This window comes from Lates calcarifer, linkage group LG14 (genome assembly GCF_001640805.2).
Source record: "Lates calcarifer isolate ASB-BC8 linkage group LG14, TLL_Latcal_v3, whole genome shotgun sequence".
Classification (NCBI taxonomy): domain Eukaryota; kingdom Metazoa; phylum Chordata; class Actinopteri; family Centropomidae; genus Lates; species Lates calcarifer.
In genome coordinates this window covers 10,697,400-10,719,103 of record NC_066846.1, presented here as the reverse complement: position 1 = coordinate 10,719,103, position 21,704 = coordinate 10,697,400, and the positions used below count along the sequence as shown (strand labels likewise).

Below are 21,704 nucleotides of genomic sequence, written 5' to 3'. Positions count from 1 at the left end.
TACAACAATAGTTAGTGCAAAATTAAAACAGACTGTGAGCAGCTGGAAATTTTTAGTGATATAGGATGCTTTTCAAGGATCCAAATTAGCTATAACTTATGATACATTGACCTCTGTGGAGTTTAAGGTGATGCAGACATTCAGGATGGTGCAACAGAGCAGTGATTGTGTATTGACACATTCAACTCATTTTTAGAGGGCGACTAACATCCTGAACCTCAGAGCATCCAATATAATGGCATTGTTGACAGTTCCAGGTTATGTTTAGAAAGTGTAAAACACACCTCAGAGGTCACGCGAGCAATCAATGCCTGTCTGATGTCAGTAAATAAGGGGAGTGACTATGTATGTGATATTTCCAGGAATGCTTGACCCTGTTCTTTTCTTATCTCAACTCTTCCTTCTTGCCCTTTCTTTCTCTGTACCTTGCACTCGGACAGGAAATGTCTAATCATCCGTACTGTGAAAAGAAGGTGGGCCAGGTGACAGTGGGTGCAGAGAAACAAAAATGAGGAAACGTCTCAGAAAAAGAAGAGAAAGAGGTGGAGAAGGAAAAGAAAGAGTACAAGACTGAAAAAGTAAAAACATGTTCGGGTGACAGTGGGCAAAGAGGGACACCAAGGACTCTCCTTCAAAACCAATAAGTAATACAGAAACGGACTCAAACCATAGTTCAGACACTAAACTCTTACTCACTTACATCATCCCCTCATACTCTGACACCCTCTTCACTCTACTACAAAGCCTTAAGGAGAAAGAACTGCACCCTTCCCTTCCAAGGCAGCTCCTTCCAACCTCACAGAACTGTGCTGGTAGCTAGTGGAGGATATTGCTCATTGCTTGACCCCGGCTGGGTTAAGGGCTGTTCTGGACTTTACATACCTTGGAAAGCTGACCTTGGACTTGAGTAAAGAGGGGGTAGAAGACAAGGTGCTGAATTCTTGCAGGTGTCTAGAAATGGAGAGGCCACAGGAAAGGTGCATGTCAAAGGTCGCAACCTCAGCAGCAAAAGAGAAAAAAAAGAACATGACAATCATCAAGGACTTGTTGGAGAGAGGAGTAGAGTGTGATGAAACAATACAAGTAGAGGAGAGAGATATGATGTCCTAAAGTGACCCATGTTTACACATTCCTGACAAAGTGCCACAGACTGTGTCCAGTTGGTTTCCTTGTTGTGTGTATAGACAAGTATGCAGATCGTTTACCTAAGTATAAAGCAATATGAAAACATTCCTTTAACAATTAATATTCTTTCCATTTAAGTTGTGATTATGTTAATCTATAACAATTTATCACATTTTACTGACTGATCAAAAGTTTTGTATAAGAAATCTGCATAGTAACTGTAGGTATTAGTTAAAAGTAGGAGTTTAAAAAATGCAATATTTCCCCTGTGCAATGTGGAGTAGAAGTATAATGTAGCAATAGGAATACTCAACTACATCAAAATTGTACTGAAGTACATCATTTGAAATTTCAGCTGTTGGTTATGAAGGAGAAAGTAGCATCAGTGACAGCTATAAGAGAATTTTTCCAATCATGAAATGTAGTGAGTCACTCCTTTAGTCTTACATCAGTGATGGATGTTTTGCATCACCTTGAAACCCCTTTCCCTGTGACACATGCTGACTCAACATGCTGTGCTGTTGTAAACGCAAAAAACTTCTAATTATGTAACAGCATGGCATAAACAGAGGAAATGAAAGAAATTCTGTGTCACGGCACTGCTCTGCAAGAGTTACGGGTGTCTGAGGATGCCGTGCGCCTGTAAGTCGAGGCATCCTGGGTCACTGAATGCATACTGGGATTCATCTACATGGGTTAGCCGAGACTAAGCTGGAGTCAGACTTGGGAACTCAGATATGTACTGCTTCAGTCCCAGCTGCAGGGGGCTCTCTCGCTATGGATGTGCTGGTCCTGGCTGACACCTATGTGTTGCTGCAGAGGGGGAGAACATCCAAGCTTACTTCCACTACATCTCTGTAGCACCACAGAAGTTCAAGGATGTCTCATGTCCTGGACATGCTTAGAAGAATTCACTGTATGTCAGGCATGAGGCATTATTTTATTTCCATGTGTGTGTCATCCTCTTTTGAATCTTGGCCTCACCATTTATTTCTCTTTTCTTTTCTCTTCATCAAATATGGGGCTACAGAATACCAACTGTGTTTTATTTTTGGGGATAATTCCTGTCCTCTCATTCTTTTTGGCTGCAGCAATAATTTTCTGATGACAGGCAGGGGCCGGCAGCCTTTCAGAAGTTAATTTACAACCATAAAGTTTCCATGTTTTAATCCTCAAGCCACTGTTTTTAATAAGAGGGTGCTCTTACACAACTTTCAAAACAGCTGGTGGGGGATGAAACATCACTACTACTTTTACAGATTAACATGTGGTCTCTGTTTATATGATGATATTTGTGAATTTGTATAACATCTAGTATCTTAAACAATACTATGGCAGACACCAAGCACATAGCGGTCCATCTTTTCAAATGAGATTTGTTTGCCTTGCTGTCATTTAAAACACTTAATACTCAGTACAGGAGAGTCAAATTTCCAACACATGTTGAATATTAGTCATTTAGTGTGTTGTGTAACTCACCCGTAGCTGTAGATTAGATTGTAAAGCGCGCGTGAGGCAGCGTCCTTCCGCAAAGCTACTGGTCATACTATCCATTTTGGCTAGTAACCCTCTTCTTCCCTTTTTTCTCTTCATTCAATTTATAGGTAAAAAAGGAAGAAAGTCAAAAGTTCCGGTAGGGCTCCACATTTCATAGAGTAAAAGTCTTAGTTAAAAAATATTACCACTATTTACAGTTTGAAATTAATCTCGTAAATCGACACCTTTGCTGCGTTCCTGATTTCCACAGGTGTTTTACATCATTCGCTAATTACGAGTCAGACCCACCCCTCCCGTCTCCAAAATGTGACGTCAGTGCTCAAATCTACCAAACTAAAAGACTCCGATTTATTTACTCTAAATTAACGAGGGAATAGTTCACAGCGTCAAAATATGATGTTGTTATACACTGAGTGAGCAATAGCTTCATTGTTAAGCCTCTATTAAGTCTTCATTTGCCAAAAATTCTTTAATGTCGGCTGATTAAAACAATTCTCATCCCCTGTGAGATAAACTTTAAAGGGGAACTGCACTGACTTTTACCACATCAAGATTAGTTTACACATCGTAGGAAAACTACCCAACTTGTCCTCTGTGGGTCTGAAGAACATTCGTGACAAAATAGCCCATGGTAATCTTATTGTGATGTCATGAATTTGAGGTTTCAGGGCTACAATTCATATGAGATGCAATTACTTATGCTAAGGGAAATGTAGGATCCAGTGTTTTTAAAGCTTGACCCATCCTTGGTTCTAAAAGTCAGGATACCTCAGCCTCTCCTGCTTCAATTCTGACTTCATTTTTTTTTTTAAATGTGTCTCTTGTGATTGCCCCCTATCCTGTGGAAGTGCTGCACTACCCTTTAAAATAAGAAAGGTTAAGGGCATGTTGAATTTTGTGATGGTTTCCATTCAGTGTTGTAAGCTGTGGTGACACTGCTGATCTTTGAGGGGACAGAGAGCTGGAGAGTCCAAAATGGAAGGAAGCTGATTAGCTGTGTTGCAACAGTACATATCCATCTTCTGACTAAACTACATGAACTTCCGTTAGCTAAATGACTGTCACCAAGTTTGCTGGCTCAGAGAACTTTGTTTTACCTCGTAAGTTACTTTTTATTGAACAAAATGGTGTACATTGGTGTGTTTTAATGTTTATTGTCTTGTACTTTTTGCTGGTAAACACAGAGACACATTGTATGCACCAAGACAGCGACCAGCAACATCAAATAAAAACAAATGTTGCTGTGTAAAAGCTCAAGAAATTCCAAGTATGTGAAATAAGTCACAGTTAAAACACTTCAGTCAGCCACTTCAAAAATGATACTCAATGAGGTCACACAACCCACCACAGCTTTTGCACAACGGTTTTGCCCTATTTATTTGTTTAACGCACCTCATTCACAAACGACTTCCTGTCATCGGTCACAGGCAGTTAGAAATGAGTGTGTGTTTTGCACAGGCAGGATAATAAAACTACAGTTCCTCAGAATCTAATATAATCTTTAATCTTTGCAATTATTTTTCTCTTTATTCATTAAAGACTTTCTCTTCCAGCTGCTTGGTGTCTCTTTATCATCTTGGATCTCCTTTGATATTAACAGCTGATGTCCAATAATCCACTGTCAGTGATCCAAACACCCACATGTCTGCAATTTTTCACCAGTGAGTGAGAAACACTTCAGATCTGCAAATGTCAACTGTCAGAGGGTGGTTTCTGAATTTTCAATGGTTAACCTAAATTAGGTGTTCGATATTTAGAATAACACGAGTTATCATTTCAGCAATTATGGAGGGAGAGAGAAAGAGAGGAAGGGTAAGTAGGACAGGAAGGAAATTAGCAAACCGATTTTATTCATGACGTCTTAGTCCTTTGACAATATTTATCTATCTCTTGTGATGGGAATGGGGGAAGGAGATGCAAAATCAAAACTAATCACAGCACCGACATACAAATCAAATCCGTGTAATAAATAAAAAATAGCATACCCAACACCTACTTGCTTGTCTCGAAAAATAATGAAACAACAAAAAGTGAAAAGAAAAGAATTAAAGTGTTATATTTTAACACAAAGAGCAAAAGCTATTCAAAGAAAAACCATCAGGCAATTAACGCACCCAAGAGTAAATTCTGCCTGATGATTCAGCATGCATTGATGGGGAAATCTTAATGTGAGAGGCATGTCGCCATCATCTACGCTGGGTCTCCAGTATGTTATCATGGTAAGATCTTTAAATGTCTATTCACTGTCATATACTGGCTTGAGATGTGACTTAGTTCCTCAAGCTCCTGGTTTTGTCACTTGTTCAGTTTCTCTCATGGGAAATTTGAAACCAGCTCAGAACTTTTAAGAAGATTTAAGAGGAGATTGTGACCTGGCTGTTTAAGACAAGCGTTGTGAAACAGGTCACAGATTTGATGCACGAAACAGGAGGAAGGAACAGGAGGAAGGAAGGAAGGATGCTTTGATGAAATTTATCTTAAGCAATGTTCTATTCATGCTGTTGAACATTGCTTATGTAACAGTATACTGTAATTTTGTGCACTATTCCGTGAAAAAGGACAATTACTTTTGCAAGCCAATATTTCTAGTAGTTGTGTGGACCTCTTATGACAAATACACAACAAAAGATTAATTAAACAACTTTTATTACTAATGATAATACACATCACTGTTATATTTTCCAGATCATAAGACTTTAAGTCCAGTTAAACAAGAGACAAAAATTACAAAATGATTTAAATAAGGCATTGAAACCCTAGCATAATACTTAAAATACATGCAATAATTTATATTTAAAGTTATAAAGTATACAGAGTCAATGCTACACAAAGCCAAACATTATTTTGTAGGCTCATTAAAAAAAACGGCCATGACTGAAAATCATGTAAACTATACAAATCATTATTAGTTTTCAATGTTAGTGGCAGGGTCCGCCATTCACATGCTGGATTCAGACCTCCCCCCCCCCCGATAGGCATTTTTCAGTCTAAACCTGAACATGATAAAGCTTATGGACGTAAAAGCTCAAAAATACAAATTCATGAGGCAAGTTGGTATCTAATCAATTAATTTACAAAGATAGTCCAAGGAAAATGGCTTAAGTGCTACTCCAGCTGGTCAACACTGGCCAGAGTCTCAATGTCCTTGCTCACCCCGCTGCTGCTGCTCTTCTCCTTGTTCTTGCTTTTGAAAGGCTTCCCCAGTTTGACTGACAGCGTTTGCAGGGCGGAGCTCTCATCCGGAGAGCTGCTGCGGCCGCTGCGGGTGAAGGTGGACGTGCTCCTGCTCTCAGAGTAGGTGGCCTCAAACAGTTTGCCCATGAAGCTGAGGCCGGCCTGACGGATGTGGGAGCTGCCAGCAAACACGTAGAGGATTGGATTGATGGCACTGCTGAAGTAGGCAAAGGCCGTGACATTTGGGCGGGCTGTTTGAGCAGCCTTCATCACTGAATCACTGCCTTGCAGCAGACCAATCACCTGAGGGAGGGAGAGGAGAGAAGGGAGGTTAGAGGAAGTAAGGAAACAGGAAAACAGTGAATTCTCAAATGAAAGCTGGTATTCAAATATTAATTGTGGACATATCCAGCCTATACAAATAAAAAAGGACTAGTCAAAAACATTGAGGCTGGAGAAATTGCCTGTATATCTATAACAGCACTGGTAAATTTGGTATATTGGTATATGTGGTAAATTTGCTGAACACTGACAGTTTAAGTTTATCAGGAACCTATCTGTTAATTAAGTCACTTATATAGTTTTTTTGTAAGCTTAAGACAGTGATGTTTCTTTAAATTTCCCTGTTATTATTGTTCTGGATCAATCTGCAGTCAATGTTCTTTGAGGGGATCTAATGTAATCTGTTTCAGCCAAACGTACAGTAGATTAAACTCTTTTTTTTTTTCAACAAAAAGATAAATCACCTCTATGATGTTGACGATGTGATAGGGCAGCCAGAATACTGCGAAGGCACAAATTATCATCAGGATCAGACGGCTGCCTTGTCCTCTGCGGTGGAACCTTGCATTCTGCAGACGGCAGATAACGGAGGCGTAACACGTGTTGATGAGGGAGAAGGGCACCACGCAGCCCATGATGGTCTCAAACAGGTACTGGAAGACTTTGTGACCCACGCTGTTCCAGTGGTACGGCTTACAAAGGTACAAAGTGATGTTTGGTAGTGGTATCTTCACATTGCTGTCAGAGAAACAGGAGAGAAAATACACACATAGAAAGTGAGTGTGGCAACATGCATACTCAGCACACACATAGCCACAGGTTACGCTGACTCATAATTTGGATTAATTTGTGCTCAGCCAAAACTTTTGATGCTGTTGTGGTTTGTTTAATGGTGATTCATTCTAGGTGCGTTTAACCTCTCACCACCTGGGTGTCCCAGCCAGTAGCTGGCCGTGATGTATATTAAATTGCTTAACACTGTCTGCGGTTGGTTTGGTTGAATACAATCATGAAATAAAATCCAAAAAGGGAGAAGAGGTGTTATGTTAACACATAATGTGACACCTTTGTCACAAATTATAGCAGGTTCTCCTTTCTCTCTTGACTTCACTTCATTTCTCTCCATGGGAAACTTGCCTTGCAGCAGCCATTAAAAACTAATGTTTGCAACAGGTAGGTACAAAGTAAAAGTTTAGTCTCACCTGCGGTAAAAAGGCATCGGCAGTGACAGGATGAACGCCATCACCCAGACCACAAGCAGGAGAACCAGGAGGGAACGCTTGGTCCTCATTCTCTGGGACAGAAAAGGCTTCGTGACAGCCAGCCAGCGGTCCATGCTCATCAGGCAGATGAGGTAGATGGAGACGTACATGTTCACACTTGACAGGTAGTGCACCAGTTTGCACGCTGCTGAGCCAAACTCCCAGCCTCGGCCTCCAGCCAGGTACCGCAGAAAAAGAGGGGCGCTGAGCAGAACAAAGGCATCTGCCAGAGCCAGGTTCAGCACCAACAAACAGGTCACTGAGCGCTTCTTGACCTGGCAGAGCACCGACCAGGCCACAAACAGGTTCCCGGGGAAGCCCAGCACAAATGCCAAGGTGAGGATGGTGATGCCAATCTGGGCTGAGACAGACAGAGAAGAGGAGGCAGGGGCGGCCTGCTGGGAGATGGTGGTGGTGATATTGGATGCCATCGTGCCTCTGACGACTGGGAGACAGGCTGTGACAACTGTGAATCTGACTCAACCTTTTAGAGACAAACACCCAGGAAACAGGATATGTTGTATTAAGGTTTGCGAAATGTGAATGCATGCCAGCCCTGTGAAACATTATGCAATATATTTTTTTCATTATCAGTATCACTGCATCTCTGTTAGCCTCTGTGGAAGATGGTGTAGGAATAGGTCAGATTACACATGCCAATAACTTTTACAGACAAATGGAAATTATTCCCTGAATTTTAGTTCATTTCAAAAGTATTTTTGCCATTTGCTTGGATAAGTAAATCCAAGAGGGAGAGGAAAGCAAGAACAAAAAATGTGGCTTCCCTTTTCTTTCATATATTTGTGAGCCAGCACATCACTAGTTGTTGAAATACACCTTAAAGCTGAATGTAAAAGTCATATGATGGAGCACAATATGTGCTGAATGAATCTTAGTAATTATAACTGTAAAATCTCTGCTTTGTGGAACATTATAACCAAGAAGCAGACAAGAACAGAGATCACTATAAAGTTGTTTTTAATCATCTAGCCTCTAAACACACGTCATACAGAAAGCTTTGCATTTCAAAAACAAAATAGAATCTAAAATAGTCATTTGAAATGTTCATGAGCTGTATTTAAAAACTGAATTCATTTTTCCCCCCTTTCCCATACTTGTATTACAAAATTGTACATCACAAAATATTTGAAATGTTTTTGTCAAACAACAACCAAAGTTTTGCAGTTATATTTTAAAAAGGTGATTTATACAAAATTCACACACTGACCTTCAACTGCAGATATGTATTTAATATCCAACACAGTAAATCCACTCTAAAGATTTACCAATTCCCTTCACTTTTACTCTGCTTCTGATGTACTGTGAACTCCTGGGTGTCCCTCTTTAATTTGAGGGCTGTGTGAGGAGAGAAAAACAAAATTGAGTACATTTATTGAGTAAGAAGGGTCATGTGAGGGGAAATCCAGTGACCACAGGAAGCCAGCTTCAGCTTACAGGGTTGTGATGTCGTTGTTCCTCCTACACATTTCAGCCTATTGCTGTACTCTATGACTGATGAGTGGCATATAAAATACTGGGTGATACAGGTATGATCGCCCCCTTTATGGAAAAAGTTGACACACAGCATCTTCTAAGAATCACAGACCTGCAGTGACAATGCAGTTAACAGATGAAAGGGAAAGAAAACAGGTATCATAAAGAGTCATGAGTTATTGTGAAACTGATGGCATCGGTTTTAAGAACGAGCAAGAAGGAACAGCACAAGATACAGTAGGAGGATGAATAAGAGGGGGGAGGTGAATATTCCAGTAAAAAGCCAGGATCTTGTTGATACATGACCTTTAATTCATCCCTCTATCGTAAACTGTCTGCTCCGTTGCACCAGACTTTTTGGCAGATTTACATCATGTTCCTCTTTCTACGTGTCTCAAGTTGCTTATGAGGGACAGAACGTATCTAATTGCATAACAAAACTGTGATGTTTCAAGAAAAGGTGTTTAAATCAATTTTGTGCTTTTCCTGTATTTCATTGTTTTACTGATTGCATGCTCACAGTGAAATATTAAAACATTCCACTTTAAGGCTAGAGTAATTCATATTTTCATGTTAAAAATGGACCAAATGTCCCTTGCAGTGATGACCTGCCGAGAATAAACCTCTAAGTCTACAGTTCCCGTTGGTTTAATTTAACTTCTCAGCAATGGTACAGTTTGACACACCCTCACTGCTCCCAACAATCTCATATCTAACCACATGGGGGAGCAGTTTTCACTGAAAAGCCTCTGTTAAAATCATGGCACGCTGTTTTCTCAGTACCAAACAGCAGAGAGTTGAAGTTAGCGACTAGCTGGTGAACAAAGCGGACCATTTAGCAGCTGAAGACTCAAATGTTTATCACAGGAGTTGGTTGAGACCTGAACAGAGCTAAAAGGAGAGTGGTTCTGTAGGACATAACTAACATGTTATGTTATGCTAACATGTTCATCATAACAACTTTACCTCATTATATGTCAATGCTGTGTATACAGCTTGTTCCACTGTGCCCAACCGACCAAAAATACATCCATGCAGCTTTCAAGACAGTAAGACATAAGAAAAACAGTAGAATCTTGTAACTAGATACAAAATCAAGTGCCTGTCAAACCTGAACTCTCATCTTCAACTCTCAACTCATCACTGAGGTACAACAGTATTCACTGTTTCAGTTCAGTTAAACATTTCTGTGCTTTTGTCAGGTATTTTTTTTTACAAGTAAAACATTGCATAAAGAAAATTACACAGACAAATCTTATAAAAAATTTCTAAAAAGTTTCATATTGACTTTACAGTAAACATATACAGCAAACACCGGGAACCACCTCTGTTTGGATGGATTTTGTATTTAACAGGTTCTTTGGTGGGGTGGTGAGTTTTAGTCTCCTGGAAAATACTCCACAGTTTCCCTTTATGGAATAGTTAAGGTCAGTGCAAGGCTTCATTGTGTTGTGAGGTTTAAGCAACACCTCATACACAAGAGTGCGACTTTTGGATGCCTCAAGCAGCAAACTGTTCCAGGAGCAGTATGCCAAGTCCTTTTTAAAGTTTGTAACAGTCTCATCAAGACAGACACCATGTTGTGGAGCAGCTGAAGCCTTTCTTGATTTGCAGGAACCAGCTGTACATGTACCCGTAATTATAGTTACAATGAAAAGAAATTGCTTGTGACTGGACGGAGCCTGAGTGATTTAAGAGTAACTCCTGAGCAACAACACCAGCATCAAGTCTGCTGCCTCCTGTGTCCTCTACTTGCCATTCTTCACTGGTTTGACATTAGAGTTTGAGTTGGTGACAGAGTCCTGATCCTTGTCTTTTAGCATGATGGTATCTGCCTCTTTGTCTTTGTCACGACTGTTCTGGCTGTTCTGTCGGCTCTTCCTGGTGGCCGAGTCTAGCCCCGTGCCCTCAAACAAGCGTGCCATGAACGCCAACCCTTCTCGCTGGATGTAAGACTTTCCTGCGAAGAAGTAGAGCACTGGGTTGACACAGCTGCTGATGAAGGCTATGGAGGAGGTGACAGCACGGCTGTTGTGCCATATTTTACCCAGCCTGTTGGATGGAGAAGTAAGCAGAGAATTTTATCAGTAAAAACTGAAAGATGATAAATACACTCATTCACTTTTGTTTCTGGGAGTTAGGTGAAATATTGATACCCACTCTCATGTCTTTGCACTTAAGACAAGATGCAATTAACTTAGCTTAGCATAAAGACTGGAAGCAAGGCGAAACAGCTAGCTTGGCATCATCTTGAGTTAAAGAATACATCTTCTAGCTTGCTAACATGCTGCTAGGTTCTGTAACTATTTTTCGTGAACAACAGTTTATCAATGTGCCCAGGACTTGTGTTCTGCATCAAAAAGATGAGGAAGTCACTGTACCTAGCTGTCATTTGTCAAGAAATATAACATGCAATTCCCTGTAAAGCCACAAATTGTTGTTTTCCTGTGAGGCTACTATTTGCTTTAAAAAACATGACATAGTGAGACGTGCTAATATAGCTGTAATTTTGAACTTTGAAGTAAATCAGGAATCCGGTATGGTAAGCCAAGCTAATTGCCACCTATCTGTTCCTCTAACATAATGCACACTTTCAAGAGTAGAATCAATTTTTTCATCTATCTCTCAGAAAGAAAGCAAATGAGCACATATTCCAAAATGTTGATTTCTTCCCTGTACTTTCACCATTTAAAGGATGATAACACTGATGATTGGTTTGTGCTTGACTTTTAATATTAACCATAAAAATAAGATGAACTCAAACTGTTGTGTCATCACTTACAGTGTTTTTACTGGACCTTCTTGACATAAACCCCATGAAACCTAAGGGCAATGCAAAATTGCTTGATTAACAACAGCCAAAAAGGTCACAGTGAACATTATTACACTTTTATTAATAATTAATTAAACCAGTAATAGTATCATTTGTAACAAAAAGAAGATGAGCGACATACTTGAACCAAGTTGACGATGTGGTAAGGTAACCAAAAGAGGCAGAAAGTCAACACGATGGCAAGGATGAGCTTCTCACTGCGAATTCGACGGCGGAACTTGGTTTGTCGGATCCGACGTAAGATGCAGATATAGCTGACTAAAATGACAGTATAGGGAATTACAAATCCCAACACAATTTCCGGCATGTACTGGAGGGCTGCCTGCAAAGAGGAGATAAGACAAGAGAATAGAGGGACATAGAATTGAATATTCATAATATAATTCATACACGTGCTAGAGGTTTCTCACTCCTACCAGTATTTACACAAAGCAAGGCAAATCATCTCCTGGCTCTGGCTTCATATAGCTTGAGTGTGTATTGATCTTCTCCTTTAATTCTCCTAAACGTCTGGGACTCCCCACCAGTCAGGGCCTTAGGATGCTCCAAAAAAGTCAGATCACATCAGATCGTCTAACACCATCTGAAACCATCCGTTGCCTCTAGATGTGGTTGGATCAGATTATCTTTTTTCCAAGAACTCTGAGCCCGTCTGTCAGAAGTTTTCCACATGAAAGGTTAAACATGTCCAGGCAATCTAAGCCAAGTCAAATTGCTATTGACTCTGCAGTTGTATGTATTTCTGTGACCTGTGCTGTGACCTATGGTGCAAGTTACTTGATCAATCACTCATAACACATTACTCACTAAGAAGGCCCTATAAATTGGTGGAACCTGTTGCCCATCCAGTAGCTAGCTTAGCTACACAGCTCTCTAGAACTCTTGACCTCAGACTTAACCCTAAGCCCTAATCCATTCCTCACACCTAAAATGCCAAGGTTGCAGGTCTTAGACCAGTGTCTCTATCAAACAAAGTGAGGCCCAACTGACATCATCCCATCATCTAACTCCTAATGAGACATTGAACAATGGAGAGTGCTTTCTACTTTTTGATGCTGGGAAGACAATATACTAAGGTTCTTGATCACTCACATGATACTCTTTTGTTTTTTATTATTAACAGTTAGGTCAGTTTACAAATACATACACAAAGAAACACAACAACACAAAAGGACAGAGAGAAAAAACAGAAAAACAGTATAATAAAATTAAAAAGAATAAATGGATAAATGCATCCTACTCACATGGTATGATTTATCGTCATCATAAAATGATTCGCACAACGTGGTATTCTTCTCATTCCTCACGTCTCTGTAGATAATTGCAGGAACAGAGACGACCATCACCAGCGCCCACACCACTGCAAGCACCCTCATGACTGTCCTCCGGCTGGTGATAACACTAATCCGTTGCGGCCACAGGACTGCCACCAGCCTGTAGAGGCTCATCAGCATGATAAGCTGGATGGAAGCATACATGTTGGCCAGACACAAGTAGAAGAGGATCTTACACATCATTTTCTTAAACACCCACTTCTTCAAAATCAGATATATGATGAAGAATGGCGTGAGGGCCATCAGGGAGCCGTCTGCAATGGCTAGGTTGAGAATCAGGAGAGTGGTGACGGTCTGCTTTCGAGCACGGGCCAGGATGCTCCAGATAACAAAGACATTTCCAGGTAGGCCCAAGAGAAAGACAAGGCTCAGGATGAGGGCGCCCATAGTGGTGCCAGTTTTGTTGTCCACAATGGTGTCTGGTGCACTGGTGGATGTGGAGTTGCTCAGGAAATTAAGACTGCTATGCTGGGCCATTTTGTTACCTGCCAAAAAGAGAATATTGGTAAATGATTGATGTAGGTCTCTACCTTTTAAATTTATGAAGATAAAGAAAACACATCAAAAAAGTTAACAAATAAAATGCTAACAAAGCAATGCTTAAAAGTGTGGTTTTTGAAATTCATAACCAATGTGGCAGTTTCCCTAAAAGGTAACTAGGCTGTATAATACATACAAAGTGACAGAGATTTTTTAACTAATAAAAAACGGCCTCAGGTCTGAATCATACTCACACATGTTTTATTTGGCACAAGCCAAGTTTTACAATACAAGTATGTATTCCTGCAGGAAAGTGTAGGAGTATGGCGCAAGTGCAACAGGTTTTAACGGGGATTTTTAATTCCTGAACAACTAGACCAGACATGAATGGAGAGCAACAGTCACCATGTTTGTATCAGTATTTGAGCAATAATTTGGTTTGATATTCTTTCTTTCTCTTCAGACCTGACAGGGCACATTTATTTGTAGTATCATCCAAACACAAAAGCATTTTAGAATGCTTTACACAAGACTAAGAAATGTATTAGGGTATTTAGAAATACAATCAAGAAGAAGGAAGGGTAGAATAACATGAAATGAAATACAAATACAACAAAATAATAGAAAACATACATTTTTTGACCAAAAGTATGTGGACACAATTTTATACTTCACTTGAGTATTTCCATTTCCTGTTACTTTTTCTTCATTACATTATCTGACAGCTATTGCTGCTGGTTGAGGAGCCATTGTGAGCCACAAAACAGACTTTTACATTTGATATTTTTTGTCTTGTTGTTGAATAGGAGCAAATCCCCTTAGCCAGGTTTCAAAATCTTGGGAAAGGGCAGCCAGAGGGGTGGAGGCTGTCATAGCAGCAGATTAATGAACCTGGTTGTTCAACAATCACACAAGAGTTTCATGTTTTGGTGTCAACATACTTGTGGCTAATATCAGTACAGTTATAGTTATGTAACTTTAGTGACTGTTGTAATGAGTTGTTCCAAAGTGGCTCCTATTTGAGTAACGTTTGCTAAAACTGGTCTCCTGCTTGTTTAGGAAATTAGCTGTTACTATATTTATCACTCATGTTTTTTGTAAATGATCTATTTAATAGAACCAGGTGGGCTTGGAGACTGAATGAACTGGCAGCAATCAGTTACCAGAAATACATTATACAGTTCACACAACAGATAATTGTCATCTTTTTTTTTTAAATCTATGAACTCCTGCCAGGCAACATATGTATTAAAGCTATTTCATGTTACTGGAAATCGCTTAAAAAAAAAAAAAAAAAACATGTCATCACTTGTTCAACATATCTTGACTATTGGAGTAAGTGCACGCCCTGAAGACTGTTGAAACTCAAACTATGCAGTGTTAGGACTCTTGAGCACATTATCAAATATTCACACCCACATCTGCTAACCAAACCTGTTTGAAAATTTTTTGCAAGCTGTGTTTTAATTATGGATTATTACAGTGTAAACCGATGTGTAATTGCCTATAGTAATAAGTGAGAGTACACCAGGTGATATGGCAGGTACAAACACAGCAGGGATAATGATGCATTCTTTCATTTGTTGTGTTTTGAAGACATTTAATTTCAGTACTGCTCCCACAGCCCATAGTGTATACTGTTTATAATACAGTACAAGCTGTTGTGGCACATGCTTTTGCACATTATAGAAGAAGCTCTAAGTGTTTAATTTGTGTCACTTCTAAGACTAAGGGACCTTAGAGACTTGGAATTCTTTAAGTATTATCAAGCAAAGTTGATTATTCATTTATTTGGGTGTTTGAAAGCAATTCATAACAGCTTTAAAATTTTTGCTTTTTTGTAAACTAGACACTAAATCTCTGCTGATAATGCAAAAGTCTGATTTTTTTCTTTGTTTCAACCACACGCTCAAACTGTTTTCACATCAGATGGAAAAAAAAAAAAAAATCTTCAAGGTTTCAGAGGACGAAAGAGACGAAGACATGTAACCACATGGCCAATGTTTACAGAAAGCCGGTCAAACCACACTGACAGTGGCATCAAAGCAGCAGTGGGTTGTGAAACTGTGTCATACTGTGTGTAATACCCCAACAATGAGACACTATACCAACTCTCACCAGCCTGTTGATGTCACTGTCATCATTAGTTTTTTCTGTTTCCGTTCCTGTTGTGGCTGACAAACCCCTGTTTTCTCACAAGTTTTGTTCTCTCTGTTTTTCATAATTTAGTATTATTTGTACAAACAGAGCTACTTGTAACACAAGTGACCATGCTACGCACCATAAAACCTGACTCACTCAAAAGGTGTGTTTGTGTGTATTCTGTGACTCATGCACATGACTGCTAAAACACTCCTGTCCTGTACTTAAAGAAAGTCCATGCATTCAGACAGTGTACAACACAAAGAACAAGAGCCTGACAACACAGATTTGTTTGCGCAAACTGACATGTTGCTCGTATTTGAACAAATCACAGCTGTCAAACAAACCTTATAAAATGTCTCTAGACCCATGGAGACACTTTACATTCTTAAAAATATACACAGCAGTGGAGGGCAGAAAAAGAACTCCTGAAAACCCTCAAAAATAAAACCAAAGTTCTGAGTTTCTTCTTCAACAGTAGCAGCATAACTATGATTGACTGCAGTGATTTGTGGCAGTAACCACAGTGTTGTCACTAACAGAAACCAAAACATACTCATGAATGACAGACAGGAAAATGAGACTCACCGAGGCATCGAACGTAAATCCGAACAGAAGACAGAACACAGCAAGAGCTGGGAAAGAAGTCTGAAGATGCTCTATTTTCTTCCTGTTCTTTTTAGGCTTTCTTCCCCCTACGTTTTCCACCCACCCACTCGCTCTCTCTCATTGTCTCTCGTTGTCTCTCCATTGACTGATTGGTCATACCTGCTGTAACATGTAGTGCATTGAGAGGGGAAGGCGTGTCACCATTACCTGACCTGCCTGCTGTCTGTCAACGTCCTCACATGTTGAGTGAAGAATTCCATTTGAGTCAAGTCAGCTTGAAGGGTTGGTTCACCTGGAGTACAGAACATTTTTTCCAGTCAATTTTCTACAGAATTTGCAGCTTCAGTCTCAAAGTAGCATCTGATGTTTCAGGTGCAGATACTTCAAAATCATAGCACATATAAATCCACCTACACAACATGGCTTAACATATATGGACACCTAAATATTACATTCTTAAGTAATTTGTCTATGAACCATGAGCATGACTCTATAACATCCTTTACTGCTCTGCGAGGGCTTTCCACAAGATTTTTTTAAGAGGTTAGTATACTCACTTTTCCTTAGATGCAGTCTGGACACTACGGTGAGTCGGAAAATGATGAGACAGGTTACCCAGACCAGCTCTAGCTGGTTAGCATGCTAACTTCAGTAAAAGAAGAGAAGTGGTGGAAGCAGAAGCAAAATATATTGCTGTTGCTTTCCACCGCTGGCGACAGTTCTTGATAAGTAAAGGAATGAAGTTTGATGCAGAAATAGTAGCTTTTCTTCTATAATGGTAAGTAAACAGCTCTTAATGCTAACATTGGCTATTTAGCTACAGCAAAACTTACAAATAGCTCCTTTAAGACTGGGGCCTTACCTAAACCATCAACCAGAAGTATACAAAGATACCACTTAATTTTGGTCATATTGTGAAGATTAAACTAGTTTTGCATTTCATTATATTTTAATTTAACTGAAGTGATTATCATTTTCATCTCATCTAATTTTTGAATGTTGCTAAAGCATTTCTTTATCTCATGTAAAGCAAATTGCCAAATCACTTGTGTTCAGAAGCTGGTATAAAACTAAAGGGAAAAGAGAGAGAATATAAATCTCAGACCAGAACCAGGGGACCAAACTATAAAAACCAGATCCATTCATGTTGTGCATCTACGTGTATCCTATACCATGGGGAAAAAATAATTTAGCTTAGAGAAGTGTGTTTTGGTTGAACCGATCTGTTAAAAGCACAGAAATATGTGTTTTACAAGCTTGAACAGATGCAGAACAACCACACACCCTCACAGACATGGAGAATACTTATGAAATTCAAACAGAAACTGTAAGCTGACAGTGCTAAGTGATGCATGGAAACAAAATGTAGTTCAAAACTGAAAATTAAAATCAATCAATCCTTATTCGTAGGCAGAAAATGATAGAACAACTGAAGCTGACCGTGTCTGATCATTTGTGCTGATGTTGCATTTGTAGGTTTTACCATTTTCCAAGTAAAAATTACCACATAGCCCAAACCACTTTAGAGAATTGGCACTTGCAATAACTTGCAAGTTGCTCTGTTCTTTCTTGCCACGGATGAAATGTGCATGGATAAACATTTCTTTGTGGGACATGCTCAACCAGCAACAAAAACACTCTTACGTTTGTGGATTATACATTACTTTGCTCTTTAATAGACTAGTTAATAGAATAATCTAAATATCTCATTGTACAATACAACAGTTTTATGTGCAAAGCATTTGCCAGAAAATGCAAAAGTACATATATTTTCTTGTGCCTGCGCATCAGTAATATCTTCCTCCAGTTCTCTGGAGTTTATGTACTAAATAGTTGCAGTAAAAGTCATTTTTCACTTCATTCATTTTTCTGACTGTCAGAATATTGTTTAACATTTCCATCAGTGGGAATTACCATTGCAGCGCAGAAAAATAAACAATAATTGTACTACCATAACTTGACAAGCTGTGCAAACACTCCAATGTCATACCATTCATAGTTCAACCCGAGCCCAGGATAAAGAGGCTGGGTGAACGTGGTCTGGACTTTGTGGAGCAGAACCATCGGATCAGAGACATGATAAAAACTCAGAGTGCCTGCTTTATAATCCAGGTACACTCCAATCTTATAGGAATGCGGGCCAGACACTGCAGTCACTACATTGTTGTGACGGAATGAGTAACCATTTGCTGTGCACTCTAAACTCCATGACTTGTCATTGTATCCAAACTGTGAGTCATCTGACGTTCGGTTGATGTCTTTGTATGCCGCTGTTGCAGACAGAGTGCGAGCGTACCCCTCCACCTCCCAATAACATCTCTCTGATAAACCTTCTATGCACAGCACCTGTGGAAACTTAGTAAACCTGCTTGGCTGAGCAGAATACGGGCTGGGTGAAGGCTTCACCCTCCGATTGTTGTCGATCAGGTGGAGATACGGGTAGTTTGAGGTCACGTCCAACGTGAGGGGACAGCAATCTGCCAGGAAAACAAAGTGAGTATGAAAAAATCAACCCGCTGCCAAATGGTGATGATTATTGCATGGACATAAAAAAGGTTCGACTGAATGTCTTACAGCGTAAAAACTCTTCTCTGCTGTTTGGTGCAGGTGATAATGAGAAGTCAACATAAGAGACTGTAAGAGAGAAAGAAACATTTAATGACTTCAATCATATCCAGTGCTGCACAAATTAATTTTCAATATGTACTTCCATCTCTTACCTGTGGTAGAGATTCTGGGCCATGTTTCCCTCAGGACAATCTCTAGCTTATCTCTCAGCTCAGAAACACAGTCAGTCACATCTCTGAAGGAACGCTGAAGACGGCCACCGTATGAAAAGTCTGCAGAGTCACAGGAAGTGGAGAGAGACTGGAAATTCTGTGAGGAAGACATAGGTAATTGCATGTAGTTTGACTCAGAAAAGAGAGCATCAAGCAAGTTATTGTCAGAGTAATTAATTATTCAATCATGTTAATCAAAATTTGTTCATCAAACAACACAAAAAAGCGTCTGGTACCTTTATCAAATGGATGTGGTCGTCAGCACGAGTCAGCTGCCCCAGTTCGGCGTCTCTCTTCCTCAGCTTCCTGATCTCCTCCTCCAGCTTCAGCCGAATCCATGCAGACTGTTCAGCTGCAGTTTTCTCCTGAGCTGTAATCAGCTGCCTCACCTCACTGTGTCTTTTCTGCATGGAGGAGATCAGGCTGGCGAAGATGCTGTCGCAGTCCTTCAGCGCAGTCTGAGCACAACTCTGTAGGCACACATCAAAACCTCAACAGCTGTGATGACACTTCAGAAGCTGGGCCTGACCTTTGACCTCCCAAGGTTATAGTGGAAGGTTAACCAGACAGCCAGACTCATTCATAAACAAGAGCTTTCATTATACTGCTGGAATATTGCATTCAAATTTATTAGATGGACAGAAACATGCCTCCAGATGAATGTGAACATTGTCTTGCCCATTCATTGACTTATACAGACTATTTTAAAAACATGCCCATTTTTCTCAGCAGCATTTCACAGTTCATCAAGATCTATCAATTATTACAACTCTTTAAACAACATCACCCATTTAGCTGAGAGGTCTTCCACCAGACACAGACTCATACACCACTATATGTAGTTTTTCACACCTTGAGATTCTCCTCGGCTTGGCCCAGCTCCTTCAGCTCCTTCTCTCTCTCCTTGAACCTTTCCTGTATTTTCTTTTGACTCAAACCTAATAGAGTCTGAAAAAGAGAAGGCACAGTTATTTCCGTAGAGATGGGAGGAAGTCATACTAAATGAAAATAATCAAAACTACATTAAACGTCATGTCAAGGTGAGCTCTACAGGGGAGTACAATTATAAAACAGCTTGTTTGATTTTTTTAAAGGCCACATGTCCCTTCGGTAAGTGAATGCAGCAAATGTGATTGACCCTAAACATTCAAGAGAGATTTAGTTTTTACCTCTGTTTCAGCCTTCTGTACTGAAACAGGAACCACTGTGTGGTCCTTATGCTCTTCTATGGTGCACAGAGAGCAAACGAGCTGGTTGTCTGTCTGACAGTAGACCTCCATCAGCTTGTTGTGCTTCGTACACATCTTCTCCTGCACTGGGATAGTGGCTGAGACCAGCTGGTGTGTATTCAACACGGGAACACTGTAATGAGGCTCAAGGTGGGTCGGACAGTAAGATGCCAAACACGTCAGGCAGGACATCGTAGCTTTGGTAGGTTTGGGACCCACAGCAGAAATCGCAGGCGACATCTTCTGGGCTGGCACAAGCCACAGCAGCAGCGGGAGAAGCCTGATGGGTGCTTGTCTTCTTCAGCTTCTCCACAACCTGGGGATGATGGGAAAGTAATGTGAGTGAAGTCGAACAAAGAAAAAGTCTGTCTCCTGCAAAAGCAGCACAAAAGTCGACATTTCTCATTTTTTATGATAAAAATGAGTAAATATCTTAATTCTGTGTCGAAAATACAAATGTGAAAGTGTTTTAATTAGTTCATGAGGAGAATAGAAGTGGAATTCTCTAAAAATGTCCTAGCATTTGATTGACACCAAAAAAAAAATTAACCATTAACCTTATTTTATTGTAATTTGTCAACCTTTTAAATATCCTAGCTAATGAACAAATCCAACAGATAACTCCAGATCCACTACTTTTCACAAACAAAATTCAATTTGTGTAGAGACAAAAGGGTTAACAGAAAAACAAAAACAGGACTACAACAGTGGTTAAAGTATGAAAATGTTTCAATAAGAACATGTAGAAACTATTTGATATACTATCTGTTAGGTACAGGGAAGAGCAGATATCAGCTGCTCTCCTGACTGTGCCTTTATTCCCCAGTCACCTCAGCCAGCATGTTGTTCCTCTTCAGCACAGGCCTGGGATTGAAGGTCTCCCTGCACTGAGGGCAGCTGTACTCTTCGCTTCTCCTCCTGGTCCCAGTAACCGTCAATACAGCGTCTGCAGTAGCTGTGTCCGCAGTTAATAGTGACTGGCTCTTTCAGAAGATCCAGACACACTGAGCAGCAGAACTGCTCTTCATCCAGTTTGACTCCGTGCTGCTTCTGTTGTTGCCTCTCAGTCATTTTGCTGACAAGTGGTTTCACAGACAGACCGGGGTGATCCTGGGTTTCATTTAGCCTGAAATACTTGAAAAGGGAATTACTTCCTGGTCTGCCCTAGAAGGAGGTGTGGCTAAGTAGGGCAGTGTGGTCTCAGTGTCCAATCTACTTTAACTGACATCACATGTGCTCATAGAAAATGTGTCAGACACCAGTTTTACACATCAGTATCAGTCAATGAGTCACGGCTCAGGCTAATCAACCTGTGACAACGGTTATATATAATGTCCTCATGGCTCTGAGTGGAATATTCTTAAATTAGGATTGGGATGTTAAATTTTTAAACAAAAAGCCTGTGCTACCACCTGTAGAGCATGTAGTCTGAAACACATGGACATCGCATTGTGGGAAGTTTT

The 21,704-nt window shown here is 40.1% G+C and overlaps 2 protein-coding genes and 1 pseudogene across 2 annotated transcripts; all 3 read right to left on the bottom strand.

Moving 5' to 3' along the window:
* Nucleotides 1–5,251: 5,251 nt before the first annotated feature.
* ltb4r (leukotriene B4 receptor) lies at nucleotides 5,252–8,719 on the bottom strand. Its single transcript, XM_018687850.2, has 4 exons — nucleotides 8,569–8,719; nucleotides 7,281–7,824; nucleotides 6,543–6,816; nucleotides 5,252–6,099 (listed from the first exon to the last, which is right to left on the bottom strand). Exons 2-4 carry the CDS (start codon nucleotides 7,769–7,771, stop codon nucleotides 5,728–5,730), a joined length of 1,137 nt encoding a protein of 378 aa, XP_018543366.1. The 5' UTR covers nucleotides 7,772–7,824; nucleotides 8,569–8,719; the 3' UTR covers nucleotides 5,252–5,727.
* Nucleotides 8,720–8,914: 195 nt separating this feature from the next.
* On the bottom strand, nucleotides 8,915–17,019 carry LOC108890838 (leukotriene B4 receptor 1). Its single transcript, XM_018687851.2, has 5 exons — nucleotides 16,212–17,019; nucleotides 12,912–13,486; nucleotides 11,789–11,989; nucleotides 11,617–11,657; nucleotides 8,915–10,886 (listed from the first exon to the last, which is right to left on the bottom strand). Exons 2-5 carry the CDS (start codon nucleotides 13,476–13,478, stop codon nucleotides 10,583–10,585), a joined length of 1,113 nt encoding a protein of 370 aa, XP_018543367.1. The 5' UTR covers nucleotides 13,479–13,486; nucleotides 16,212–17,019; the 3' UTR covers nucleotides 8,915–10,582.
* Nucleotides 17,020–17,885: 866 nt separating this feature from the next.
* Nucleotides 17,886–21,398, bottom strand: LOC108890835 (tripartite motif-containing protein 16-like; annotated as a pseudogene).
* Between the last annotated feature and the right edge of the window lie 306 nt (nucleotides 21,399–21,704).

Bases quoted from the DNA above. Each gene is read 5' to 3' on its own strand.
- LOC108890838 (XM_018687851.2), bottom strand. From the start codon at position 13,478: ATGGCCCAGCATAGCAGTCTTAATTTCCTGAGCAACTCCACATCCACC. The intron at 11,990-12,911 runs GTGAGTAGGATG...TCCTCTTTGCAG, and splicing joins ATGACGATAAATCATACCAT to GCAGCCCTCCAGTACATGCC. The intron at 10,887-11,616 runs GTAAGTGATGAC...TCCATCCAACAG, and splicing joins GAAGGTCCAGTAAAAACACT to GCTGGGTAAAATATGGCACA.
- ltb4r (XM_018687850.2), bottom strand. From the start codon at position 7,771: ATGGCATCCAATATCACCACCACCATCTCCCAGCAGGCCGCCCCTGCC. The intron at 6,817-7,280 runs GTGAGACTAAAC...TTTCTCTGACAG, and splicing joins CCGATGCCTTTTTACCGCAG to CAATGTGAAGATACCACTAC. The intron at 6,100-6,542 runs GTGATTTATCTT...TCCCTCCCTCAG, and splicing joins ACATCGTCAACATCATAGAG to GTGATTGGTCTGCTGCAAGG.